Source organism: Tachyglossus aculeatus, chromosome 1, assembly GCF_015852505.1.
Source record: "Tachyglossus aculeatus isolate mTacAcu1 chromosome 1, mTacAcu1.pri, whole genome shotgun sequence".
NCBI lineage: Eukaryota > Metazoa > Chordata > Mammalia > Monotremata > Tachyglossidae > Tachyglossus > Tachyglossus aculeatus.
The window spans coordinates 67,503,580-67,531,576 of record NC_052066.1 but is presented as its reverse complement, the minus strand read 5'-3'; the positions used below and the strand labels follow the sequence as shown (position 1 = coordinate 67,531,576).

General features: G+C 51.3%; 1 protein-coding gene across 1 annotated transcript in view; it reads right to left on the bottom strand.

The window, feature by feature from the left end:
• Window positions 1-27,074, bottom strand: part of CLCN2 (chloride voltage-gated channel 2) — a 44,385-nt gene extending 17,311 nt beyond the window's left edge. The window contains exons 1-16 of the mRNA XM_038745151.1: window positions 26,985-27,074; window positions 23,232-23,384; window positions 21,888-22,044; window positions 21,520-21,651; window positions 15,435-15,563; window positions 15,132-15,265; window positions 13,917-13,994; window positions 12,529-12,607; window positions 12,291-12,416; window positions 12,095-12,179; window positions 11,904-12,005; window positions 6,694-6,778; window positions 4,513-4,668; window positions 4,086-4,155; window positions 3,728-3,838; window positions 264-477 (exon numbers count right to left, since the gene is read on the bottom strand). Of these exons, the coding sequence (XP_038601079.1) occupies window positions 264-477; window positions 3,728-3,838; window positions 4,086-4,155; window positions 4,513-4,668; window positions 6,694-6,778; window positions 11,904-12,005; window positions 12,095-12,179; window positions 12,291-12,416; window positions 12,529-12,607; window positions 13,917-13,994; window positions 15,132-15,265; window positions 15,435-15,563; window positions 21,520-21,651; window positions 21,888-22,044; window positions 23,232-23,384; window positions 26,985-27,074 (1,901 nt within the window). The remainder of the gene's footprint in view (window positions 1-263; window positions 478-3,727; window positions 3,839-4,085; window positions 4,156-4,512; window positions 4,669-6,693; window positions 6,779-11,903; window positions 12,006-12,094; window positions 12,180-12,290; window positions 12,417-12,528; window positions 12,608-13,916; window positions 13,995-15,131; window positions 15,266-15,434; window positions 15,564-21,519; window positions 21,652-21,887; window positions 22,045-23,231; window positions 23,385-26,984) is intronic.
• Between the last annotated feature and the right edge of the window lie 923 nt (window positions 27,075-27,997).

The window sequence follows — 27,997 nt, the reverse complement described above, 5'->3', positions numbered from 1 at the left end:
GATAAAGAAGAGTTTGGGGATGGCAAGGAGAGTTGTTGTGATTTAGCCACCCTGAGGGCCCAGGGCAAGGATCGAGGGCTTCATGAGGATTATCTTTTGGGAATGCTGGAGTCAACAAGGAGGTCCCAGAGTTCCCGGGGACGGGGGAAACGGACAAGGTGACTAGTCTAGCCCCCGGGGACTCCACTATACTAGCCCCAGTATATCTCCACGGTCAGTAGGTCCCCGCCACCTCCCGCCCCCCGGGCAGCCCTCTCCCTTACTGGTGACGACCCCAGCCCAGCTCGGGCAGGTAAGGCAGCTTCTTGATGCGGATGATGCTGTCGTAGAGGGAGGGCTGCAGGCTCTGGGCCACGGCGTTGGCCAGGATGACGGCGATCATGACCGGCAGGATGTGGGCGATCTGTCCCGTCAGTTCAAACACGATCACCGCCGTGGAGACGGTGTGCGTCACGGCGCCCGCCAGAGCTGCGGCACCTGGGAATGGTCATCCCCCGCTAGAGTCCGGCCCCGGGCTGCCATCAGAGCTGGGAGAACCCCCCGCTTCCCGCCCCCGGGGCTGAGGACGCACATGGTGCCCCCAGAAGCTGCCATCTAGGTGCCAACTTGTACTATCTGTTGCCAACTTGTACTTCCCCAGCGCTTAGTACAGTGCTCTGCACACAGCAAGCGCTCAATAAATACGATTGATTGATTGATTGATCTAGGTGAGGCGTTGTCCTCACTGCTTCCATCTTCCCCATTCCCACATCCCCGGGTAGCTGTTCCCAGGTTGGGACGGACAAGGGGGGGCCTCTGAGACGCAGCATGGCCTAGTGGGAAGACCGTGGGCCTGGGGGTCAGAAGGTCATGGGTTCTAATCCTGGCTCCACCCCTTGTCTGCTGTGGGGTGGGGACCCAGGCCCTCTGACTCCGAGTCCGGTGCTGTTGCCGTTAAGTCACATCGCTTCCCCAAAGAAGTGTGAGAAGCAGCGTGGTGGAGTGGCTGGAGCACAGGCCTCGAATTCGAAGGCCGTGGGTTAATAATAATAATAATAATGATGGCGTTTATTAAGCGCTTACTATGCGCAAAGCACTGTTCTAAGCGCTGGAAAACATCTGCATTGGCCGGAAATCGAACCCGGGTCTCCTGCGTGGGAGGCGAGATTTTCCCACTGAACCACCAATGCTCACAGGGTTCTAATCCGGACTCGGCCACTTGTCTGCTTTGTGATCATGGGCAAGTCACATATCGTACATATTTGCTGTACATATTTATATTGTACAAGTACAATATATATGTACATATATACATTTCAGTCAATCAATCAATCGTATTTATTGAGCGCTTACTGTGTGCACAGCACTGTACTAAGCGCTTGGGAAGTACAAGTTGGCAACATATAGAGACGGTCCCTACCCAACAGTGGGCTCACAGTCTAGAAGGGGGACTAGAAGTCATATATATTATATATATATTTATATGTACATATTGTATTGTAAATACTTGTACATATTTATTACTCTATTTTACTTGTACATTTTTATTCTATTGATTTTATTTGGTTTGTATGTTTTGTTGTCTGTCCCCCCCTTCTAGACTGTGAGCCTGCTGTTGGGTAGGGACCGTCTCTATATGTAGCCAACTTGGACTTCCCAAGCAGTTAGTACAGTGCTCTGCACACAGTAAGCACTCAATAAATATGATTGAATGAATGAATCTTGAGGTTATGGGGTAATCTGGCCCCCTTCTCCAGCTCCCCCAGAGCAACAGAAGGGGTGGGCTCTGCCAGGACTGAGAGGCAAGGGAGGAGGGAGAGTAAGGTGTCCTCTGCTCCACAAAACTCCCTGACAATGACTCTCCCCAGCTTCAAGACTTTATTGAAGGCCCACCTCCTCCAAGAGGCCTTAGAGAAGCAGCATGGCTCAGTGGAAAGAGTGTGGGCTTGAGAGTCAGAGGTCATGGGTTCGAATTCCGCCTCCCCCACATGTCTGCTGTGTGACCTTGGGTAAGTCACTTAACTTCTCTGTGCCTCAGTTCCCTCATCTGTAAAATGGGGATTAAGACTGTGAGTCCCACATGGGACAACCTCATCTCCTTGTGTTCCTCCCAGCGCTTAGAACAGTGCTTTGCACATAGTAAGCGCTTAACAAATACCAACATTATTATTATTATTATTATTATTCCCTGACTAAGCCCTCCTTGCCTCTTCTCCCACTCCTTTCCATGTCACCCTGACTTGCTCCCTTGGGAGTAAGAGGTCATGGGTTCTAATCCCGACTCCCCCACTTGTCTGCTGTGTGACCTTGGGCAAGTCACTTAACCTCTCTGAGCCTGTTACCTCATCCGTAATTTGGGGATGAAGATTGTGAGCCCCACGTGGGACAACCTGACCACCTTGTATCCCCCCAGCGCTCAGAACAGTGCTTTGCACATAGTAAGCGCTTAACAAATACCATCATTACTATTATTATTATTAGTATAGTAAGCGCTTAACAAATGCCATCATTATTATAGCCCCTCCTAGCCCCACAAGACCGATTTAAAGTATTCATTCATTCAATCATATTTATTGAGCGCTTACTGTATGCAGAGCACTATATACACATGTCTGTCTTGTACTCTCCCAAGCACTTAGGACAGTGCTCTGCACACAGAAAGCGCTCAATAAATGCAAGAAGGAACAAATGAATAATGTATTCATTTATATTAATGTTTGTCTCTCCCTCTAGACACTAAGATCAGTGTGGTCAGGGATCGTGTCTGTTTCTTGTTCTGTCGTCGTCTCCCAAGCGCTTAGTACAGTGCTCTGCACGCAGTAAGCACTTATAGGGAAGCAGCGTGGCTGTAGGAAAGCAGCGTGGCTCAGTGGAAATAATAATAATAATAATAATAATGGCATTTATTAAGCGCTTACTATGTGCCAAGCACTGTTCTAAGCGCTGGGGAGGTTACAAGGTGATCAGGTAGTCCCACGGGGGCTCACAGTCCTAATCCCCATTTTACAGATGAGGGGCCTGAGGCTTTGAGCCCGGGCTTTGGAGTCAGAGGTCATGGGTTCGAATCCCGGCTCCGCCACGTCTGCTGTGACCTTGGGCAAGTCACTTCACTTCTCTGAGCCTCAGTTACCTCATCTGTAAAATGGGGATGAAGACTGTGAGCCCCCCGTGGGACAACCCGATCACCCTGTAACCTTCCCAGCGCTTAGAGCAGTGCTGTGCACATAGTAAGCGCTCAATAAATGCCATATTAACGTTTGTAGACTGTGAGCCCGCTGTTGGGTAGGGACTGTCTCTATATGTTGCCGACTTGTACTTCCCAAGCGCTTAGTCCAGTGCTCTGCACACAGCAAGCGCTCAGTAAATACGATTGATTGATTGATTGATCGTCTCTCCCTCTAGACACTAAGATCAGTGTGGTCAGGGATCGTGTCTGTTTCTTGTTCTGTCGTCGTCTCCCAAGCGCTTAGTACAGTGCGCTGCACACAGTCAGTGCTCAATAAATACGACTGATTGATTGATTGATCGTCTCTCCCTCTAGACACTAAGATCAGTGTGGTCAGGGATCGTGTCTGTTTCTTGTTCTGTCGTCGTCTCCCAAGCGCTTAGTACAGTGCTCTGCATGCAGTAAGCACTCAATAAATACGACAATGAACGGATGAGGGAGGGGAAAGGATGACCTAGGGAGGGGTCCCTGACTGGGGAAGGGACGGCCCAAGCGGAGGATCTTTTGAGCCCTGGTCCTCACCGACGACCGCGTAGCCCCCGGGTACAATGCGATAAGTTGTGCTGTCCGTGTGTATCCCGTCGGGGAACCAGGCCGCCATGCTCTCTCCAACCAGTCGTCCAAAAGCGGCTCCTAACGGGAAACAGTCAGCCGGCCCGAGCCGAAAGAGGGGGAGCGCGGGCAGCGAGGCGGAGAGCGGGAAAAGCGCGAGGGAAGCGAGCTGGAGGGCGGCCTGAGCTCGAGTTGAGGCTGGGAGGCCTAAAAGCCTGGGCTAACGGCCAACCCAGGAGAGGCCGGGCGCGTCGGGACGGCGGACGGACAGGTGGGCAGACGGGCGGGCACCCCTGAGCAAGTGTGAGGAGGGAAAGCCAGCGCTCACCAATGACAAAGACAGGCATGAAGGCTCCGCAGGGCACAGGGATAGTTGTGGCCAGAGCTGACATCCAGAACTGCAGGCACAGAGGACAAGCGGGCACTGCCAAGGCACACCGCAACTACCGGGGAAGTGGGGATGGACTTGGGAGGTGGGGGGGACTCCAAGGGGTGGGTAGCTCGGACCTCAGATGCCCATCCACCCACTCTGGGACTCCCAAGGCTTCCGGGAGGCGGGCAACTGGGGAAAGGGGAGCCGACCCGGTGGTTGCAATGAGGGGAGAGGGAGGATTCTTAGATCATAAGCTCCCTGTGGGCAGGGAATCTGTTTATTGTTGCGTTGCACGCTCCCAAGCGCTCGGTCCAGCGCCCCGCCAGCAGAAAGCGCTCAATAAATACAACGGAACGCATGACTGAACGAACGAGGCGCCCACCTTCATGAGGATGAAGACGACGAGGGTGAGGAAGACGTTGGCCCGGGGCGGGCTCCAGGCCTGGGCGGTGTTTGGCACTTCCAGCTCCTCTACCAAACCCTGCCGCACCCATGTTCGGTTGTCAAATAGCGTCACCAGAGTCTCCTTCTGGGAGAGCTGGAGGAAGGAGGATAAAGGAGGATAAAGACTGGGAGGCTGGAAACTCGTTAAGGACAGGGAACGTGTCTCCCAACTTTATTCATATTAATGTCTGTCTCCCCCTCTAGGCAGTAAACTCATTATGGGCGGGGAATGTGTCTGCTAATTCTGTTGTTACGATTGATGATGATGATGATGTTGTTCTGTACTCTTCCATAGAAAAGTGCTCTGCACATAGTAAGTGCTCAATAAATTCCACTGATCGATCGATGGATCAAGTGTGGCTTAGACTGTGAGCCCACTGTTGGGTAGGGACTGTCTCTATATGTTGCCAACTTGTACTTCCCAAGCGCTTAGTACAGTGCTCTGCACACAGTAAGCGCTCAATAAATACGATTGATTGATTGATTAGAGGATAGAGCACGGGGCTGGGGATGATAATAATAATAATAATGTTGGTATTTGTTAAGCGCTTACTATGTGCAAAGTACTGTTCTAAGCGCTGGGGGATACAAGGTGATCAGGTTGTCCCATGTGGGACTCACAATCTTAATCCCCATTGTACAGATGAGGAAACTGAGGCACAGAGAAGTTAGGCGACTTGCCCATAGTCGCACAGCTAACAAATGGCAGAGCCGGGATTCGAACCCATGACCTCTGACTCCCAAGCCCGGGCTCTTTCCACTGAGCCACGCTGCTTCTCTAAAAGAAGCAATCAAGGGAGCAAAAGGACCTGGGTTCTAATCCCAGCTCCATGACATGTCTGCTGCAAGACCTTGGGCAAGTCACTTAACTTCTCTGTGCCTTGATCACCTTGTCTTTAAAATGGGGATAAGAGTGTGAGTTCCATGTGGTTAATAACCTGATTAACTTGTATCTACCCCAGTGAGGATGATGGTATCTGTTAAGCGCTTACTATGTGCAAAGCACTGTTCTAAGCGCTGGGGGATAGAAGGTGATCAGGTTGTCCCACCTGGGGCTCACAGTCTTAATCCCCATTTTCCAGATGAGGTAATTGAGGCCCAGAGAAGTTAAGTGACTTGCCCAAAGTCACACAGCTGACAGGTGGCGGAGCCGGAATTAGAACCCATGACCTCTGACTCCCAAGCCCGGGCTCTTTTCACTGAGCCACGCTGCTTCTCCAGTGCTTAGAACAGTGCTTGGCACAAAGTAAGCACTTAACTAGTACCATAATTCATTCAATCATTCATTCATTCATTCAATCGCATTTATTGAGCGCTTACTGTGTGCAGAGCACTGTACTAAGCGCTTGGGAAGTACAACTTGGCAACATATAGAGTTGGTCCCTACCCAACAACGGGCTCACAGTCTAGAAGGGGGAAAGGCAATTGAAGATGGCAGTTAGGGTGGGAAGAAGGGGAAGGGGGCAAACATTATGATAAGGTGAGAAGGAATGGGGTCGGATACACAGGTGGAGGGGATGGATTTAATCGTATTTATTGAGCGCTTACTATGTGCAGAGCACTGTACTAAGCGCTTGGGAAGAATAATTAATTATTATTCTCTCCCAAGTGCTTAGTATACAGTGGTCTACATTCAGGGAGTGCTCAATAAATGTGGTCGATTTATTTATTTATTTATTTATTTTACTTGTACATATCTATTCTATTTATTTTATTTTGTTAATATGTTTGGTTTTGTTCTCTGTCTCCCCCTTCTAGACTGTGAGCCCACTGTTGGGTAGGGACCGTCTCTAGATGTTGCCAACTTGTACTTCCCAAGCGCTTAGTACAGTGCTCTGCACACAGTAAGCGCTCAATAAATACGATTGATTGACTCCCAAGCGCTTAGTACAGTGCTCTGCACACAGTAAGCGCTCAATAAATACGATTGATTGATTGATTGATTGATAGGAGAAAGAGGCCCCAGAGTGAGAGGCCAGCAGCCTGGGATACACAGAAATCTCTCTCTTCAGACTTTTGGAAGAGCCGTAGGGCAAGGGGGGGAGCGGTGGGGAGAGAGGAGGCAGGATCTCTGGAGAAATCAGGGATTTAGGGGGGCTAGTGGAGGCCAGATGATTACCTGCCCAGCCATGAACTGGCCAAAGCCAGGAGGAAAGGTCAGGGTGGAGATGAGCAGAGTCACCAGGGCCGGAAAGAGCAGGCGCCTGTGGGAATGAAGGAGGCACGGAGCTGAAGCCAAGCCACGACAGGATGATCCAAGGCCTTGGAACGTTTTCTGTCCTTAACCGTCAACCTCCGCCACCTCCCACACCCTGCGGGCAGCGGGAAGGCCGGATCCCAGACCTGGCCACCCCGGAGAGATGGTAGGAACGCAGGAGCGACGGTAGGAACGGTACGCGGGCGAGTGTGGAGGGCGGGGGTGACAGCTGCAATAAGTCCATCCTTCGGGCCACCCATGTGGATGCCCATTCCTGCTGCCCCTGCCCTACGAGTTGAGGGAGGGGGCCTACTGCGAAAGAGAGCCGAGGAGCAGATGTTGCCTTCTCCAGTCCTCCTGGAATGACCCCTGCCAAGGCAGGGGGTATGGGAGACTCCTCCTTGGGCCCCGGGCTCACCACCATATTCAATAGAGACTTTAAGTAGAACAGGTTCAATTGTACTGTTGTATTTTGTTGTACTGTACTCTCCCAAGCGCTTAGTACAGTGCTCTGTACATAGTAGCCCGCTGTTGGGTAGGGACCGTCTCTATATGTTGCCAACTTGTACTTCCCAAGCGCTTAGTACAGTGCTCTGCACACAGTAAGCGCTCAATAAATACGCTTGAATGAATAGTAACTGGTCAATAAATATCATTGATTGATTGATTGATTGAGAGAAGGGAAGGTTGGCTAACTGACATCTAGACCCTTCTCATTCATTCATTCATTTAATCGTATTCGTTGAGTGCTTACTGTGTGCAGAGCACTGTACTAAGCGCTTGGGAAGTATAAATCGGCAACATATAGAGACTGTCCGTACCCAACAACAGGCTCACAGTCTTGCCTCAGGGAGCAGGGTCTAGAGAAGCAGCATAGCATAATGGATAGGGCATGAGCCTAGGAGGCAGAAGGTGAGGGGTTCTAATCCCGGCTCTGCCACTTGTCCCAAACCTGCCCTCTCCCTGACCTTCCCATCACTGTAGACGGCACTACCATCCTTCCCGTCTCCCAAACCCGCAACCGCGGTGTCATCCTCGACTCTGCTCTCTCATTCACCCCCACATCCAATCCATCACCAAAACCTGCCGGTCTCACCTCCGCAACATCGCCGAGATCCGCCCTTACCTCTCCATCCAAACCGCTACCCTGCTGGTTCAATCTCTCATCCTATCCCGACTAGATTACTGCATCAGCCTCCTCTCTGATCTCCCATCCTCCTGTCTCTCCACACTTCAGTCTATACTTCACATTGCTGCCCGGATCATCTTTGTGCAGAGACGCTCTGGGCATGTTACTCCCCTCCTCAAAAATCTCCAGTGGCTACCAGTCAACCTAAGCATCAGGCAAAAACTCCTCACCCTGAGCTTCAAGGCTGTCCATCCCCTCGCCCCCTCCTACCTCACCGCCCTTCTCTCCTTCTCCAGCCCAGCCCGCACCCTCCGCTCTTCCGCCGCTAATCTCCTCACCGTACCTCGTTCTCGACTGTCCCGCCGTCGACCCCCGGCCCACGTCCTCGCCCTGTCCTGGAATGCCCTCCCTCTGCCCATCCTCCAAGCTAGCTCTCTTCCTCCCTTCAAAGCCCTACTGAGAGCTCACCTCCTCCAGGAGGCCTTCCCACACTGAGCCCCCTCTTCCCTCTCCCCCTCCCCATCCCCCCCCGCCCTACCTCCTTCCCCTCCCCACAGCACCTGTATATATGTATGTCCAGATTTATTACTCTATTTATTTTACTTGTACATATTTACTATTCTATTTATTTTGTTAATGATGTGCATCTAGCTTTACTTCTATTTATTCTGATGACTTGACACCTGTCCAAATGTTTTGTTTTGTTGTCTCTCTCTCCCCCTTGTAGCCCGTGAGCTCGTTGTTGGTTAGGGACCGTCTCTATACGTTGCCAACTTGTACTTCCCAAGCGCTTAGTACAGTGCTCTGCACACAGTAAGCGCTCAATAAATACGATTGAATGAATGAATGAAAAGTCCTTTCACTCCTCTGTGCCTCAGTTACCTCATCTGTAAAATGGAGATTGAGACTGTGAGCCCCACATGGGATAGGAACTGCGTCCAACCTAATTTGCTTGTATCCACCACAGTGCTTAGTATAGTCCCTAATACACAGTAATGAATAGCATTATTATTATTATCATTATTATTATTATTAAGCCCCACAGGGCAGTTAGCTTCTCGCTGTCTCAGTGGATCCCCCTCCTCCCCCTCTCCATCCCCCCCGCCTTACCTCCTTCCCTTCTCCACAGCACCTGTATATATGTATATATGTTTGTACATATTTATTACTCAATTTATCTATTTATTTTACTTGTACATATCTATTCTATTTATTTTACTTTGTTAATATGTTTGGTTTTGTACTCTGTCTCCCCCTTCTAGACTGTGAGCCCACTGCTGGGTAGGGACCGTCTCTATATGTTGCCAACTTGGACTTCCCAAGCGCTTAGTCCAGTGCTCTGCACACAGTAAGCGCTCAATAAATACGCCTGATGATGATGATGATGATGACTTCCCAAGCGCTTAGTCCAGTGTTCTGCACACAGTAAGCGCTCAATAAATACAATTGATTGATCGATTGACTGGATCAGGGAGTGTTTCAGGAAAGGAACTCACGTTTCCGGCCAAGGGACCCTTACTACTGGCTCAAAAATAGGACCCTAATTAATTGTGGCATTTGTTAAGCACTTACTATGTCCCAAGAACGGTACTAAGCGCTGGGATGGATAAATAATAATAATAATGACGATGGCAGCAAATCGGGTTGGACACAGTCCCCGTCCCACATGGGGCTCAGAGTTTTAATCCCCACTTGACAGATGAGGTAATGCAGGCCCAGAGAAGTTGAGTGGTTTGGCCAAGGTCACACAGCAGAAGAGTGGCGGAGGCAGGATTAGAACCTTCTGACTCTCAGGCCTGTGCTCAATTCACTAGACAATGCTGCTTCTCTAATTTGACCCTAATGGCCAATTTACTCAGCTTCTGTCTAGAAGACATGGAAATCCCCGCCAATAACCCCCACCCCCAGCTCTGGGTCTTCTAGACTGCGAGCCCACTGTTGGGTAGGGACCGTCTCTATAGGTTGCCAACTTGGACTTCCCAAGAGCTTAGTACAGTGCTCTGCACACAGTAAGCGCTCAATAAATACAATTGATTGATTGATTAATTTTTCCCCAAATCCCTCTCAGCTCCTGGGGAGTGAGGTCAAGCTCTTGGTTGGCTAGATTCCTCCTAGGCCGATCCACGGCAGCGAATGCCCACCTCTTCTCCCTGTCCACTCTTGCCCAGGGCCCAAACCCCAAGGATGTCTGGCTCTTGCCGGGACAAATATACACCTGTATCTATGTATATATGTTTGTATGTATTTATTACTCTATTTATTTTACTTGTACATACCTATTCTATTTATTTTATTTTGTTAATATGTTTGGTTTTGTTCTCTGTCTCCCCCTTTTAGACTGTGAGCCCACTGTTGGGTAGGGACTGTCTCTCTATGTTGCCAACTTGGACTTCCCAAGCGCTTAGTCCAGTGCTCTGCACACAGTAAGCGCTCAATAAATACGACTGATTGAGTGATTGATTTTTCCCCAAATCCCTCTCAGCTCCTGGGGAGTGAGGTTAGGCTGCAGGAGCCCGGACCAGCTCTTGGTTGGCTGGATTCCTCCTAGGCCGATCCACGGCAGCGAACGCCCACCTCTTCATCCTGCCCACTCCTGCCCAGAGCCCAAACCCCAAGGATGTTTGGCTCTTGCCGGGACAAATATACACCTGTATATATGTATATATGTTTGTATGTATTTATTACTCTATTTATTTATTTATTTTACTTGTACATATCTATTCTATTTATTTTATTTTGTTAATATGTTTGGTTTTGTTCTCTGTCTCCCCCTTCTAGACTGTGAGCCCGCTGTTGGGTAGCGACCGTCTCTATCTGTTGCCAACTTGTACTTCCCAAGCGCTTAGTACAGTGCTCTGCACACAGTAAGCGCTCAATAAATACAATTGATTGATTGATTGATTGACTCAGAGCAGGGGCGCTGAGAAGAATCATTGTCTAGTGGATACAGCCTGGGCCTTGGAGTCAGAAGGACCTGGGTTCTAAACCCAGCTCTGCCGCTTGTCTGCTGTGTGACTGTGGGCGAGTCGCTTTACTTCTCTGTGCCTCAGTTACCTCAGCTGTAAAACGGGGATTAAGACTGCGAGTCCCATGTGGGACAGGGACTGTGTCCAACCTGATTTTGACACCTGTCTACATGTTTTGTTCTCTGTCTCCCCCTTCTAGACTGTGAGCCCACTGTTGGGTAGCGACCGTCTCTATATGTTGCCAACTTGTACTTCCCAAGTGCTTAGTACAGTGCTCTGCACACAGTAAGCGCTCAATATGATTGAATGAAAGAATGATTAGCTTGTATCTGCCCCAGTGCTTAGAACAGTGCTTGGTACATAATAAGTGCTTAACACTTGGAGAAACAGCGTGGCTCAGTGGCAAGAGCCTGGGCTTTGGAGTCAGAGGTCATGGGTTCAAATCCGAGCTCTGCCAATTGTCAGCTGTGTGACTTTGGGCAAGTCGCTTCACTTCTCTGGGCCTCAGTTCCCTCATCTCTAAAATGGGATGAAGACTGTGAGCCCCCCGTGGGACAATCTGATCATCTTGTAACCACTCCAGCGCTTAGAACAGTGCTTTGCACATAGTAAGCGCTTAATAAATGCCATTATTATTATTAACAAATACTACAGTTATTATTATTAGGGTCGCTGGAGAGACTGGGGGATGGAGCAGAGCCCTGGCTAGCAGGCTTATTAAGGAACTGGCTCATGCGATCGGGTAGTTTGGGGAAAAGGGCACAGGCCTCAGAGGCAAAGGACCCGAGTTCTAATTCCGGCGCTTGTCTGCTGAATGACCTTGGGCAACACGCTTAACTTCTCTGTGCCTCAGCCTCCTCAACCGAAAACTGGGGATTCGATACCTGTTCTTCCTCCTCCTTAGACGGTGAACCCCGTGCGGGATGGGAACCGTATTCAGCCTAACTAGTAGCTACCCCAGCACTTTGAACAATGCGTGACACATAGTAAGCGCTTAACAAATACAAGGAAGAAAAGGGCGGGGCGGCCTGACTCACTTCTTCATGAGGAAGCGGTTGATGGTTTTCTGTTTCCGCATGACCAGGACGATCTTCCGGTTCAGGTAGACGAACAGGGCCCCCCCAAAGCCACTGGCAATGCTAAATGGCAGGGCAAGTGAGAGGGTGCCGCTCCCGCGCCTCCGCCTCCCACCTTCCCCGCCTCATCCCTCTCGAGTCCAATCCCTCACCCGATGACGGCGAAGGCTGGCAGTTCCTGGAGGTCAAAGGGAAAGTCGAGTCGGAAGCGGGTTTTGAAGAGAGCCGTGATGGTCTCTAGGTGGGAAAGGCGAGATCGACAGGATCCAAGGATTCCCAGCGTCCGGGCCCGGCTCCGCCACCCCTCCCGGCCCCCTCCCTCAGCCCCGCCGAGCCCCCACGCTCTACCTTCATCACGATTCCAGACCGCCAGGACCCGGAAGATGAAGGCGCTGAAAGTAGCGGCAAAGAAGCCACGCCAGTAATTGCGAACGGCAAAGAAGGTGGAGGTGACCTCAATGCTGAATAGGACACCTGGCCGGGGGAGGGATGGGGGGGAGACGGGAAGTGGCTGGGAGAACGAATGCGGGGCGACGGGAAAGGAGAATGGACGAGAGGGGCTGACTAGGAAGAGAGGGGCTCTCACCTCCGATGGGAGCTGCGAAGCAGCAGCCGACCCCGACGGCACAGGCCGCGGCCAGCATCTCCGTGTTCCTGGACTCATTCTGCGGGGACAGACGGCGGACTGTAAGCTCCCTGTGGGTGGGAAACGCGTCTACCAAAGCTGTTGTATTCTCCCAAGTCCTTAGTACAGTGCTCTGTACCCAGTAGACTGTAAGCTCATTGTGGGCAGGGACCACAACGAATACAATTGAGTACAATACAATTGAATGAATGAATGAATGAATGTGCTCCCTGCCCACAATGAATACAATTGAATGAATGAACGTGTCAGTATGTTATATTGTACTCTCCTAAGCGGTTATTAGAGTGTTCAGTACACAATCAGTGCTCAATAAATGCGATTGAATGAATGAATGAACAATAAGCACTAGATAGATACGATTGAATGAATGAATGAATGAACAATAAGCACTCGATAGATACGATTGAATGAATGAACAGTAGTGCTTAATAAATGAATGGCTGATTGACAGCAAGGTTTTTCATTCATTCATTCAATCGTATTTATTGAGCACTTACTGTGTGCAGAGCACTGGACTAAGCGCTTGGGAAGTCCAAGTCGGCAACATATAGAGACGGTCCCTACCCGACAACGGGCTCACAGTCTAGAAGGAGGAGACGGACAACAAAACAAAACAGGTAGACAGGTGTCAAGTCGTCAGAACAAATAGAATTAAAGCTAAATGCACATCATTAACAAAATAAATAGAATAGTAAATATGTATAAGTAAAATAAATAGAGTGATAAATCCGTACAGACATATATACAGGTGCTGTGGGGAGGGGAAGGAGGTAAGGCGGGGGCCCCCAGAAGCACCCAGCCAGTCTCCAGCCAGTCTGACCTTTCATTCATTCATTCATTCATTCATTCATTCAATCGTATTTATTGAGCGCTTACAGTCTGCAGAGCACTGTACTAAGCGCTTGGGAAGTACAAGTTGGCAACATATAGAGACGGTCCCTACCCAACAGTGGCCTCACAGTCATTCCAACTTGTTCTTCCCAAGCACTAAGTACAGTGCTCTGCACATAGTAAGCGCTCAATAAATACGATTGATGATGATGATGATGATGATTCGTTCAATTCATTCAGTCATATTTATTGAGCACGTACTGTGTGCAGAGCACTATACTGCTATCACTTCAAACCTGTGGGACTTGAGGAGAGAAGGGTCTAGATGTCAACGGCCCCCTTCAGTGAGGCTTACCCTCTCAATCAATCAATTGATCGATCAATGGTATTTATTGAGTGCTTACTATGTTCCACTCCCTGCCTCAGCCCAGTTCCCTCTCCTCCCTCCCGGGCCCCCCTCCCCTGGGCCTCTCTTCTCACGCCAGTGTTCCCCTCACCTCATAGATGCCCCCAAAGAGTGCGAGAAACTTGCTGAGCAGTGCGGCACACATACTGGCAATGTGCACGAACGGGCCCTGGGGAAGAGAGGAGGTTAGAGAAGCAGCGTGGCTCAGTGGAAAGAGCCCAGGCTTTGGAGTCAGAGGTCACGGCTTCAAATCCCGGCTCCGCCAATTGTCAGCTGGGTGACTTTGGGCAAGTCACTTCACTTCTCTGGGCCTCAGTTACCTCATCTGTAAAATGGGGATGAAGACTGTGAGCCCCCCGTGGGTCAACCTGATCACCTTGTAACCTCCCCAGCGTTTAGAACAGTGCTTGGCACATAGTAAGCGCTTAATAAATGCCATTACTATTATTTGAGCGGTGCCCCTGTCCAGGCCCCAGACCACCGCCACTCCCAGACCTACCCCCCACGAGGCCCTGGAGACCCCTGGCTCCTTTTCTGTCTCTCAGACCTAATAATAATAATTATAGTATTTGTTAAGTGCTTACTATGTTCCAGGCACTGTAATAATAATAATAATACTACTAATAATAATAGTATTTGTAAAGCGCTTACTTTGTGCCAAACACTGTTCTAAGCGCTGGGGTAGATACAAGGAAATCAGGTTGTCCCACATGGGGCTCACAGTCTTAATCTCCATTTTACAGATGAGGTAACTGCAGCACAGAGAAGTGAAGTGACTTCCCCAAGGTCACACAGCAGACAAGTGCGGAGCCGGGATTAGAACCCACGTTCTCTGACTTCCAAGCCCGGGTTCTTGCCACTAGGCCATGCCGCTTCAGTACAATAATGGCATTTGTTAAGCACTTACTACGTGCCAGGCACTGGGGTAGATACAAGCAAATGGGGTTGGACACAGTCCCTGTCATCATCATCATCATCATCATCATCATCAATCGCATTTATTGAGCGCTTACTGTGTGCAGAGCACTGTACTAAGCGCTTGGGAAGTACAAATTGGCAACATATAGAGACAGTCCCTACCCAACAGGGGGCTCACAGTCTAAAAGGGGGAGACAGACCAGGTGAGGTTCACAATCTCAATCTCCATTTTACAGGTGAGGAAACTGAGGCCTGAGACGTGACTGGCCCAAGGTCACACGGCAGACAAGTGGCAGGGCTGGGATTAGAACCCACGGCCTCCTGCCTCCAGGCCCGTGCTCCCACCGCTACGCCACGCCGCTTCTCCCACCTCCCAGCCTTCGCTCACCTCCTTTCCCAGGGGCATGCCGCTGCCCAGGGCGCAGGTCAGCCCGATGACCTTGGCCACAAAGGTCTTGAGGGTGAGATACTCCTTCAGCACCACGCCCCGCAGGATCGTCTTCATCTCGGGAATCCCGGAGCCTGCGGGGGCGTGAGGGGCAGGGAGAGAGACGCGGAGGCGTGGGAAACGTCCCACCCTGTGCTACGAGGTCCCGGGTGACCGCGACCCGTCCCCGTCCCCGGGTCTCGCCCCCGGCGACCCTCTCCCAGCTTCCTTCTTGCCCTCCGCCCACCTCGCCCCGGACTTTACCGACGGCCTGAGGCGCCAGGATCTGGGTGAATCCCGCCGAGAAGGTGATGAGCACCACGGGGTAGGTGACCCAGGCCAGATACTGCAGTAGGAGGCTAGTATCCAAGCCTCGGGACATCCACTGCTGGGCTGTAGACACAGAGCGGGCCCTGCTCTGACCTCTGACCTCTGACCCTCGGCTGGGGGACACAGCCGGTGCCCTGACCTGTTCCCTTTCTTCATTCCCACTCCCAACCCCACAGCACGTAGGTAAAAATCTGTAATTTTTTGATTTATATTCACGTCGGTCCTCCCCTTTAGAGTGTAAACTCGTTGCGGGCAGGGAATGTGTCTGTTGATTCATTCAATCGTATTTATTGAGTGACTGTGAGCCCACTGTTGGGTAGGGACTGTCTCTATATGTTGCCAATTTGTACTTCCCAAGCGCTTAGTACAGTGCTCTGCACATAGTAAGCGCTCAATAAATACGATTGATGATGATGATGATGATTTATTGAGCGCTTACTGTGTGCAGAGCACTGTATTAAGCGCTTGATTTGGAGAAGCAGTGTGCTTCAGTGGAAAGAGCACAGGCTTTGGAGTCAGAGGTCATGGGTTCAAATCCTGGCTCTGCCACGTGTCAGCTGTGTGACTTTGGGCAAGTCACTTCACTTCTCTGGGCCTCCTCATCTGTAAAATGGGGACAAAGACTGTGAGCCCCCCCGTGGGACAACCTGATTCATTCATTCAATCGTATTTATTGAGCACTTACTCTGTGCAGAGCACTGTACTAAGCGCTTGGGAAGTACAGGTTGGCAACATATAGAGACGGTCCCTACCCAACAGTGGGCTCACAGTCTAGAAGATCACCTTGTAACCTCCCCAGTGCTTAGAACAGTGCTTTGCACATAGTAAGCGCTTAATAAATGCCATCATTATTATTATTATTGCTTTATATTGTACCTCCCAAGTGCTCAGTACAGTGCTCTGCACATAGTAAGCACTTAATAAATGCCATCATTATTATTATTATTGCTTTATATCATACCTCCCAAGTGCTCTGTACAGTGCTCTGCACACAGTAAGCGCTCAATAAATAGGATTGTCTGATTGACTTCTGACCCCTGACAGAGAAGCAGCATGGCTCAATGGAAAGAGCCCGGGCTTTGGAGTCAGAGGTCAGGGGTTCAAATCCCGGCTCCGCCAACTGTCCGCTGTGTGACTTTGGGCAAGTCACTTCACTTCTCTGGCCCTCCGTTACCTCATCTGGAAGATGGGGATTAAAACTGTGAGCCCCCCGTGGGACAACCTGATCACCTTGTAACCTCCCCAGCACTGAGAACAGTGCTTTGCACATAGTAAGCGCTTAATAAATGCCATTATTATTATTCACCTTGTAACCTCCCCAGCGCTTAGAACAGTGCTTTGCACATAGTAAGCACTTATAAATGCCATTATTATTATTCACCTTGTAACCTCCCCAGCGCTTAGAACAGTGCTTTGCACATAGTAAGCACTTATAAATGCCATTATTATTATTCACCTTGTAACCTCCCCAGCGCTTAGAACAGTGCTTTGCACATAGTAAGCGCTTAATAAATGTCATTATTATTATTATTATCTGGCTCCCCACCCACTCCCCCTTCCCCCTCCATACCCCTGGGGGCCCCTGTTCCCATCCGGGGAATGGTCCACTCTTGACAGACGGAGTTGGGGAGAGGTTGGCAAGCAATCAGGAAGTGTGGCCTAGTGGATAGAGCACAGGCCTAGGAGTCAGAAGGACCTGGGTTCTAATCCCGATTCTGCCACTTGTCTATTTTGTGACCTTGGACAAATCACTGAACTTCTCTATGCCTCAGTCTCATCTGTGCAATGGGCATTAAGACTGTGAGCCTCACGTGGGACACGGGCTGTGTCCAACCGGATTAGCTTGGACATTCCCCAGCGCTTAGCACAGTGCCTGGCGCAGAGTAAGTGCTTAACAAATGCCATAAAAAATCCATCAATCAATCAATCAGTGGTACTTATTGAGCGCTTATTGTGTGTAAAGCACAGTATTGAGGGCTTTAGATGTAACCACAAGAGGCTTACATCAATCAGTCAATCAATGGCATTTAAATGAGGGCTTAGCTGGGAAAGGCCTCTTGAAGGACAGGGGATTTTAGAAGAGTTTTCAAGGTAGGAAGGGTGGTGGACTGTAGGATATGAAGAGGGAGGGAATTCCAGGCCAAAAGAAAGATGTGGGAAAGGAGTCGGCGGTGAGATAGACGAGACTGAGATATAGCGAGTATGTTGGCATTAGAAAAGAGGAGTTTATGGGCTGGGTCCCCCATCCTTCTCTTTCCCTTCCTCTGAAGCCCATATTATCCGCCTCTTCTGCCCACTCCAGTTTCTGGTTTCGAGAAGCAGTGTGGCTCAGTGGAAAGAGCCCGGGCTTTGGAGTCAGAGGTTGTGGGCTCAAATCCCGGCTCCGTCAACTGTCAGCTGTGTGACTTTGGGCAAGGCACTTCACTTCTCTGGCCCTCAGTTACCTCATCTGTAAAATGGGGATTAAGACTGTGAGCCCCCCGTGGGACAACCTCATCACCTTGTAACCTCCCCAGCGCTTAGAACAGTGCTTTGCACATAGTAAGCGCTTAACAAATACCATCATTATTATTATTATTATTAGTTACGGTCATCTACTGCTCTCCAGGCCGCTCCTCCGACTTTCTGAACCATTTTGATCCTTCTCTCTTTCTCCATCCCTTCACTGATCCTTGGGGACCTCAATATCCATGTAAATGTTCCTGACGACCCTCCCGCTGCCCATTTCCTCTCACTCCTCAACTCCACTGACCTCCTGGCCCACCCTTGCTCGCCCACTCACCAAGTTGGACACACACTCGATCTCTTCATCGCTAGACACCATACAAAAAACTACCCTCACCAATTCCGAAATCGTTCTATCCAACCACGATCTCTTCAACTCCCTTCTCTCCCACATGCCCTCACTCTCAAATCTGCCTTGCTCCCCCACAGAGACCTCTGATCTTTTGATCCCATCAAATTTTCTCGTCATCATGCCCCATTTAGTCTCCATACCCAAACTATCTTCCCTTGATGACCAAGTTGACACCCTCGACATCACCCTCTCTATTGAATTGAACTCACTTGCTCCCCTGTCCCGTGGCTGATCTTGTTTTAGTCACTTCACAGTCCACTTCCTTTGCTCCTGTTCACAAGCCACAGAGCACCGCTGATGGAAATCCAAATCGGCCCAGCTGACCCCAAGTTCATCCTTTTCTGATTTAACTCTGCCTCTCCTCTGCCCAGGAACGTTTTCTCCATCCCTATTGACCCCCATGCTCCTTGCCCTCAGCAGTTGTTTCAGACATTTAACTCCCTCCTCAAATCCCCCTGCCATCCCCATCTCTTTTCCCTAATGACCTGGCAACATATTTTATTGAAAAAATTGAAACCATTAGACCTGATCTCCCTAAAATCTCCTATGTTCTTCTCCACTTCCTCCCTCCTCCTGCCCCTTCTTCAATTCTCCCATCTTTGCCAGCAGTATTCAAGAGGAGTTCGCCCACCTCTTCTCAGAATCCACCCCCATCACCTGTGCCTCTGACTCCATCCCTTCACACCCTTTCAAAACGCTGGCCCCCTCTCGTCTTCCCTCCCTGACCGTTCACTCTCCAGTGGGTTCATTCCCCACTGCTTTCAGATATACTTATATCACCCTTATCCTAAAAAAATAGCCCTCCCTTGACCTCATGGCTCCCTCCAGTTATTGCCCCATCTCCCTGCTGCCATTTCTCTCCAAACCCTTCGAGCAAGTTGTCTACATCAGCTGGCTCTAGTTCCTCACCTTCAATTCCCTCCTTGGCCCCCTCCAAACCGGCTTCCGTCCCCTTCACTCCACCAAAAACCGCCCTCTCAAAGGTCACCAATGATCTCCTTGCCATATCCAACGGCCTCTACTGCATCCTAATCCTTCTTAACCTCTCAGTTGCCTTCGATGCTGTCAGCCACCCCCCTTCTCCTGGAAACATTATCCAACCTGGCTTCACTGACACCGTCCTCTCCTGTTTCTCCTCCTATCTCTCTGACCGCTTATTCTCAGTCTCTTTCATGGGCTCCTCCTCTGCCTCCCACCAACTGTGAGAGTCCCTCAAGGTTCAGTTCCAGGTCTCTTTCTATTCTCCATCTAACACCCACTCCCTTGGGGAACTCATTTGGTCCCATGGCTTCAACTACCAAACCTATGAATATCCAAATCTACATCTCCAGTCCTGATCTCTTTCCCACTCTACAGCCTCACATTTCCTCCCGCCTTCAATACATCTTTACCTGGGAATGGGAAGCATTCTTAAGTGGAAAGAAGCAAGGCCTAGTGGATCGAGCACGGGCCTGGCTCCTAATCTTGGCTCCGCCACTTGTCTGCTCTGTGACCTTGGGCACGTTGCTTCACTTCTCTGTGCCTCAGTTACCTCATGTGTCAAATGGAGAGTAAGACTGTGAGCCCCATGTGGGACATGGACTGTGTCCAACCTGATTATCTTTCATCTACCCCAGCACTTAGTAGAGTGTGTGGCACAGAATAAGTGCTTAACAAATGCCGCATATTAAAAAAAGCCCTAGTCTTGTTCTGCTCGACTCTAAGCTTGTTATGGGCAGGACATGTACCCACTAATTGTGTTGTATTGTACTCTCTCAGAATCACCTGGTACAGTGCTCTGCACAAAGTAAGTGCTCAATAAATACCATTCATTGGTTAGATGTCCCACCGACACCTCAAATTTAACAGTTCAAAACAGAAGTCGCCACCTTCCCACCCAAAGCCTGTCCTCCCCCTGACTTTCCCATCACTGTAGACAGCACCACTATCCTTCCTGTCTCACAAACCCATAACCTCGCCATTATCCTGGACTCATCTCTCTCATTCAACCCACATATTCAACCTGTCACCAAAGCCTGTTGGTTCAATGTTCACTTTGCTAAAATCTGCCCTTTCCTCTCCTTCCAGACTGCTACCAAGTTAATTCAAGAATGTTTCCAAACCCACCTTGATTACTGCATCAGTCTTCTTGCTGACCCCCCGTCTCCTGTCTCTCCCCACTTCAGTCCATACGTTGCTGCAGTTTTACTACAAAACTGTTCCCGCGTTTCCTCGCTCCTCAGGAACCTCCAGTGGTAGCCTATCCATCACTGCACCAAGCATAAACTCCTTATAATACGCTTTAAAGCACTCAATCACCTTGTCCCCTCCTATCTTACCTCCCTGATTTCTGACTACAATTTAGCCTGCACACTTTGCTCTTCTAACACCAATCTATTCACTGTATCTTCACCGCTGACCCCTCGCCCTCACCCTGCCTCTGGCCTGGAATGCTCTCCCTCATCGTAGCCAACAGACGATCAGTCTCCCCACCTTCAAAACTTTATTAAAAGCACATCTCCTCCAAGAGGCCTTCCCTAAGCCCCCATTCCCTCTTCTCCCACTTCCTTCTGCGTTGCCCGTGCACTTGGATTTGCAACCTTTATTCTGTTATTTATTTGTTTATTTACTTATTTTCAGTAAAGTCTGTCTCCCCCTCCAGACTGCAAGCTCTTTTGGGGCAGGGAACGTGTTTGCCGACTCTGCTGTACTGTACTCTCCCAAGTGCTCAGTACAGTGCTCTGCACATAGGAAGCACTCAATAAATTTAATTGATTGGTTGATCGCTGTAGGATTTCAGTGAGCTGAGATAGGCAGGGGGCGAGCCGATCGAGCGCCTTGAAGCCGATGGCGAGGAGTTTGTGTTTGACGGGGAGACGGATGGGTGACATATGGAAGTTCTTGAGGAGTGGCAAGATGTGGACTGAATGTTTTTTTTAGAAAAATGATCCGAGCGGTCGAGTGAAGTATGGACCGCAGTGGGGAGAGACAGGAGGCAGGGCAAGGCCACGAAAGGGGGTCAGTGGACATCAGCGGGTCTTAGCAAGTGATCCGAAGAAGCAACAGTGAAAGCCTCGTAGCCGACAGGACAGAGTCGGGGGCCTGGTGAGCAGCAACAATCCGTAACCACCGGCAGCAACGACAAGCGAACGACTGCTCAGAGAGCAGCCTATTCCACCTCACCCTGCAGGCAGGCAGCAATGGCATAGTCCATGGCCCAGCTGACCAGCGCCATGAGCAACCCCAGAAGCACCAGGAAGATCCAGTCCTCCCCAACTCGGGACACCAGGAACTTGTGGCAGTGCACGGAACAGACTGGGAAAGAGGAAGGGGGGGGTAACTGGAAGTTGGAAGTCCGCTCGGCACTGCCCGCCCCGCTTCAGGGAACCAAACTGTTAGCGTTTCGTGCCTAGGATGGCCCCACGGTCCAGCCCAACCCCTTCCTCTCCACAACCTCCTCCCAGGCTCTCCTCTTCCCCTCCTTCCCTCCCTTCCTCCCTCCCTCTATCCCCTACCCACCGCGTCCCCCACCCCCCGTCCCCGAATCTCACTGCGGCAGCGGGCACAGCGACTCTGCCCATAGTCCAGCAGTTCGGGAGAGGCCTGGGGGGCCGGGGAAGGCCTCCAGGACTCAGGGCCGCCTAGTCGAATTCGTGCCGCTTCCTCCTTGGCGAAGGCACCAAGATCCTGCGTATAGCGGCCATACATCTGGGGACGACAGAGGAGAAGGGCAGCTGGGGAATGATGGCGCGGGGTGGGGCATCCACTCTCCGATTTCCAACCTCCACAGAATCTCCTCTCAAAGCCTCCTGTCCCTTTTCCGCCTGCGCCTCGGAGAGAGGGCCGGTTCCTGGGCTGCGGCCTAGAAGGTTGCCCTCCCCCGTCCCGTCCTCAGAGATGTGGGAACAATGGACATTTCAGGCTGTGGGGGCTGCCCTGGCAGGACGGCTGGGCCCAACCCAGTGGGATGCTCAGTGGAAAGAGCCCGGGCTTTGGAGTCAGAGGTCATGGGTTCGAATCCCGGCTCCGCCAACTGTCAGCTGGGTGACTTTGGGCAAGCCGCTTCACTTCTCTGGGCCTCATGAGGTTCCCTCATCTGTAAAATGGAGGTGAAGACTGTGAGCCCCCTTTGGGACAACCTGATCACCTTGTATCCCCCCCTCCCCAGCGCTTGGAACGGTGCTTTGCACATAGTAAGCACTTAACAAATGCCATCATTATTATTATTATTATTATTACGGGGGGTGATGGCACCTCTGACCAACGCCAGGGTAAGCTTTAACTCAGCTCCAGGGCCCCCGATACTCAGGGGCGAGGCCGGCAGGGAAACTGAGGCGGAGAAGTGGGAGAGGACTCTAGACTGTGAGCCCCCTGTTGAGTAGGGACCGTCTCTATATGTTGCCAACTTGGACTTCCGAAGCGCTTCGTCCAGTGCTCTGCACACAGTAAGCCCTCAATAAATACGATTGATTGATTGATTGATAAGGGAGGGAGGGAGTTGAGCCTTTGAGAGGCTGAAGGTTTCGGGAGATGGCCCGAGTTTCCGGGGGGTCGGCCCGCTGGGCTGCTTTAGGAAAAGGGGTCCCAGCAATCCCTGTCACGCTGCTTTCTCTCCACCTCCCGGCCCGTGACCGTCTCCGCCTGCCGCTCTCTATAATCCTCTTGTCTCCCTCTTCTCCGTGGGGCAAGCACCCTAGCTGTTGTCCCCTACCCCCAATGAGGGGGTCTGGCCTGCTGTTCTCTGAACCCAATTTACCCCACTGTGGGGAGGAGAGCTCAGGGCAGTGAATCCCACCTCTTGGCCGGGAGGATGAGGGGGAAGAGCCTTTGCGGGGGGCTGGCGAAGGGAAGGACTTGGGGAATGGGCAGGGCTGGGAGAATGTCAGAGCCACCACCGGCTCAAACTGGCCGGGCTGGGTGTGCGGAGGAGGAAAGGGCGGTGGGAAGAGACGGTGGCACCGGGCAAGAAAGGGCGGTGTCGGAGCGAGGGGGAGCAGATTCCGGCCGTTGTCCGGGTTGCTGCATGGCACAAAGGGCTCCTGTTGGGGCTAAAACCGGGGGGGAGGGCGAGACAGAAAGATCTGGGCAGGCGGGCCGAGAGGGCGGCAAGCGGAATATTAGGGAGGTAGAGGCGGGCAGGGCCGGGCAGAGACCAGCAGCAGGTGGGCGGGCGGGCGGGCGGGCAAGCAGGACGGCAGAGCACCACCAGGCTGGAAGAGGAAAGGGGATCCACCGGGAGTTCCGAAGCCAAGGAGACTCGAAGAAACGGGAACTGGAGAGCAAAAGTCAAAAGGGAAGCTTAGAAAGGAGGGCGATACAGAAAGAATGAAAAGAAAACTTGAGCGTGGCAGGAAACTGATGAGGCCTCGGGGGGGCTGAGGGGCTCAGCCACATGTTGCCAACTTGTACCTCCCAAGCGCTCAGTACAGTGCTTTGCACACAGAAAGCGCTCAATAAATACGATTGAATGAATGAAAGAATGAATCCAATGGGATGTGTTTGGGTTTCCTCGGCAGAAGGGCAGTTAGGTCTCCCTTAGGGTGGTCCCGGGCTGCTCCCTTTTGATCTCCCTCTCCATCCCCCTCTACGCACACATACACTCACATACTTTTCCTCATCCTGCTGCTTTCTCCTCCCCATCTCTGCCTCTCGCGGCCTCTTTCATTAACTCCGTGTCCCTTCACTGTCTGTAGGACGCCCATTCCCATAGACGCTCCCCAGTACCCCACAGGTTCGTTCATTCTTCCATTCAATCGTATCTACTGAATCTATCCATCTGTAAGCGCTTGTAACAGTGCTCTGCGCACAGTAAGCGCTCAATAAATACGACTGAATTGAATGGATGAATCTACTAAGCGCTTACTGTGTGCTTGGGGAAGTGCAAGACAACAATAAACAGACGCATTCCCGGCCCATGGGTCAGATTGGGCCCTGGGTCCCTCAATCAATCATTCAATCAATCAATCAATCGTATTTATTGAGCGCTTACTGTGTGCAGAGCACTGTACTAAGCGCTTGGGATGTCCAAGTTGGCAACATATAGAGACGGTCCCTACCCAACAGTGGGCTCACAGTCTAGGGGGGCCACAGTGAGATCTGTATTGCCACCTCACATCCCCTTGGGGACATTAACATTATCAATCGTATTTGCTGAGCGCTCACTGGGCGCAAAGCGCTGTACTAAGCGCAAGGGACAGTACAATATAACAGAGTTGGTCCTAGATCTGTTGCAGTTTAAATGGGAAATAATGGTTTAGCTAAGGGCACTGGAACTCTTATGGGGTCACAGGCGCTTAGAACAGTGCCTGGCACATAGTCAGCACTTAACTTCTTAGTAACATCAAGCGCTTAGTACAGTGCTCTGCACATAGTAAGCGCTCAATAAATACGATTGATGATGATGATGAACTTCTTCTAGGGAGAGGCCTGGGACGAAATTCCTCTCTCCGTCTCGCCCAGGGCCATTCCTGCCTGAACCCCTTCCCAACCCAACGGTGGGCTCACAGTCTAGATCAATCAATCAACCAAGCGTATTTATTGAGCGCTTACTGTGTGCAGAGCACTGTACTAAGCACTTGGGAAGTACCAAGTAGGCAACATATAGAGACAGTCCCTACCCAACAGTGGGCTCACAGTCTAAACAGATAGATGGTCTCTAGCTCTGTTGCCGAATTGTACTTTCCAAGCGCTTAGTACAGTCTCCCCCTCCCCATCCCCCCGCCTTACCTCCTTCCCCTCCCCACAGCACCTGTATATATGTTTGTACGTATTTATTACTCTATTTATTTTATTTGTACATATTCTATTTATTTTATTTTGTTAATATGTTTTGTTTTGTTGTCCGTCTCCCCCTTCTAGACTGTGAGCCCGCTGTTGGGTAGGGACCATCTCTATATAATAATGGCATTTATTAAGCGCTTACTATGTGCAAAGCACTGTTCTAAGCGCTGGGGAGGTAACAAGGTGATCAGGTTGTCCCATGGGGGGCTCACAGTCTTAATCCCCATTTTACAGATGAGGGAACTGAGGCACAGGGAAGTTAAGTGACTTGCCCAAAGTCACACAGCTGACAATTGGCGGGGCTCTATATGTTGCCAACTTGTACTTCCCAAGCGCTTAGTCCAGTGCTCTGCACATAGTAAGCGCCCAATAAATACGATTGAACGAATGAACCCTTCCCAAGCCCCCCTCTTCCCCAGGTTCTGCTCCCCCAAATTCTCGCCCCTCAAGCCCTTAGTTCATTTATTCATTCAATCGTATTTATTGAGCGCTTACTGTGTGCAGAGCACTGGACTAAGCGCTTGGTTGCCCTGAGGATGGCAAGGGGCCAGTCCCAACTCCTCCAGAGTTGGAGAAGCAGCGTGGCTCAGTGGAAAGAGCCCGGGCTTGGGAGTCAGAGGTCGTGGGTTCTAATCCCGGCTCCGCCACTTATCAGCTGTGTGACTTTGGGCCGGTCACGCGACTTCTCTGTCCTTCAGTTCCCTCATCTGTCAAATGCGGGTGAAGACTGTGAGCCCCCCGTGGGACAACCTGATCACCTTGTATCTCCCCCAGCGCTTAGAACAGTGCTCGGCACATAGTGAGCGCTGACCAAATACCATCATTATCTATTTCAGAGGGTAGAGACCCGGAGAAAGGATCCCCCCTTCTAGACCGTGAGCCCGCTGTTGGGTTGGGGCCGTCTCTGTTGCCAACTTGGACTTCCCAAGCGCTTAGTACAGTGCTCTGCACACAGTAAGCGCTCAATAAATACGACTGAATGAATAAACGGATAGGGAGCCGCGGGAAGGGAGCAGGGGCCTGGGAGAAGCGAAGCGTTGCGGAGAAAAAGGATTTTTGGCACCTGCCCAGGTGAGGGAGGGCATTCATTCATTCATTCAATCGTATTTATTGAGCGCTTACTGTGTGCAGAGCACTGTACTAAGCGCTTGGGACGTCCAAGTAGGCAACACAATAGAGACGGTCCCTACCCGACAGCGGGCTCACAGTCTAGAAGGGGGAGACAGACAACAAAACATATTCACAAAATAAAACAGAATAAATATGTACAAATCGAACAGTCATAAATCCGTACAAACGCACATACAGGGCTGCAGGGAGGAGGAACTAAGCGCTTAGTCCAGTGCTCAGTAAATCGTATTTACTGAGCGCTTACTATGCGCAGACCACTGTCCTAAGCGCCTGGAAGGTACAACTGGGCAACAACCGGACACAATCCCCACCCCACAACGGGCTCCCAATCAATGTCGTATTTATTGAGCGCTTCCCGCGTGCGGAGCACTGTACTGAGCGCCTGGGAAGTCCAAGTTGGCAACATAGAGAGACAGTCCCTACCCACCAGTGGGCTCCCAGTCTTGACGCCCCAGCCCGGCCGAGCTCGGCTCCCCCGGCGCTCAGAACAGTGCCTGGCACATAGTAAGCGCCTCAAATCCCCATCCTCGTTATTATTATTATCGGTTTCTCCTCCGCTCCTCCCCCGCGGGCCGGTCCTGGATGGCCAGGGGGGCGGAGAGGGGTCTCTCTAGTCCTGGGCACTGTGAGAGACGCTCGGATGGGGGGAGGGGGGCGGAGAGGGGTCTCTCTAGTCCTGGGCACTGCGAGAGACGCTCGGAGGGGGAGCGGGGGGGACGCCCCCCCGGACCACTCACCAGGGTCTGCTCGTACTGCAGCGCCCGCGGCTCCAGCCCCTCCGGCGTCGCCCCCGCTCCCCCCGCCGCCGCCGCCGCCGCCGCCGCCATCTCCCTCCGGGCTGGGGCGCTCAGTACAGAGCCCCAGCCCCGCCGCCGCCGCCTCCCGACTGTCGCTGTCGCGGCCGGGCCGAGTCGCCTCTCCCCCTCCGGGGCGGGCCGGGGGCGGGACCGCCCTCGCACCACGCCGTCCTCCTCACCGGGCGCTGTACTGAACGCTCCGGAGACTCGGTCGTTCGGTGGGATTTACTGAGCGCTGACTGCGCGCGCAGCACTGCACTAAGCGCTTGGGAAAGTCATTCAATCATTTTTACTGAACGCGCAGCACTGTACTAAGCGCTTGGGAGAGTCATTCAATCATTTACTGAGCACGCAGCACTGTACTAAACGCTTGGGAGAGTCATTCAATCATATTTACTTAACGCGCAGCAGTGTACTAAGCGCCTGGGAGAGTCTTTCAATCATTTACTGAGCGCGCAGCACTGTACTAAGCGCTTGGGAGACTCATTCAGTCATTTACTGAGCGCGCAGCACTGTACTAAACGCTTGGGAGAGTCAATCATTTACTGAGCGCGCAGCACTGTACTAAACGCTTGGGAGAGTCATTCAATCATTTACTGAGCGCGCATCACTGTACTAAACGCTTGGGAGACTCATTCAATCATTTACTGAGCACGCAGCAGTGTACTAAACGCTTGGGAGAGTCATTCAATCATATTTACTGAGCGCGCAGCACTGTACTAAACGCTTGGGAGTGTCATTCGATCATATTTACTGAGCGCGCAGCACTGTACTAAACGCTTGGGAGAGTCATTCAATCATATTTACTGAACGCGCAGCACCGTACTAAGCGCCTGGGAGAGTCTTTCAATCATTTACTGAGCGCGCAGCAGTGTACTAAACGCTTGGGAGACACATTCAGTCATTTACTGAGCGCGCAGCACTGGACTAAACGCTTGGGAGACTCATTCAAT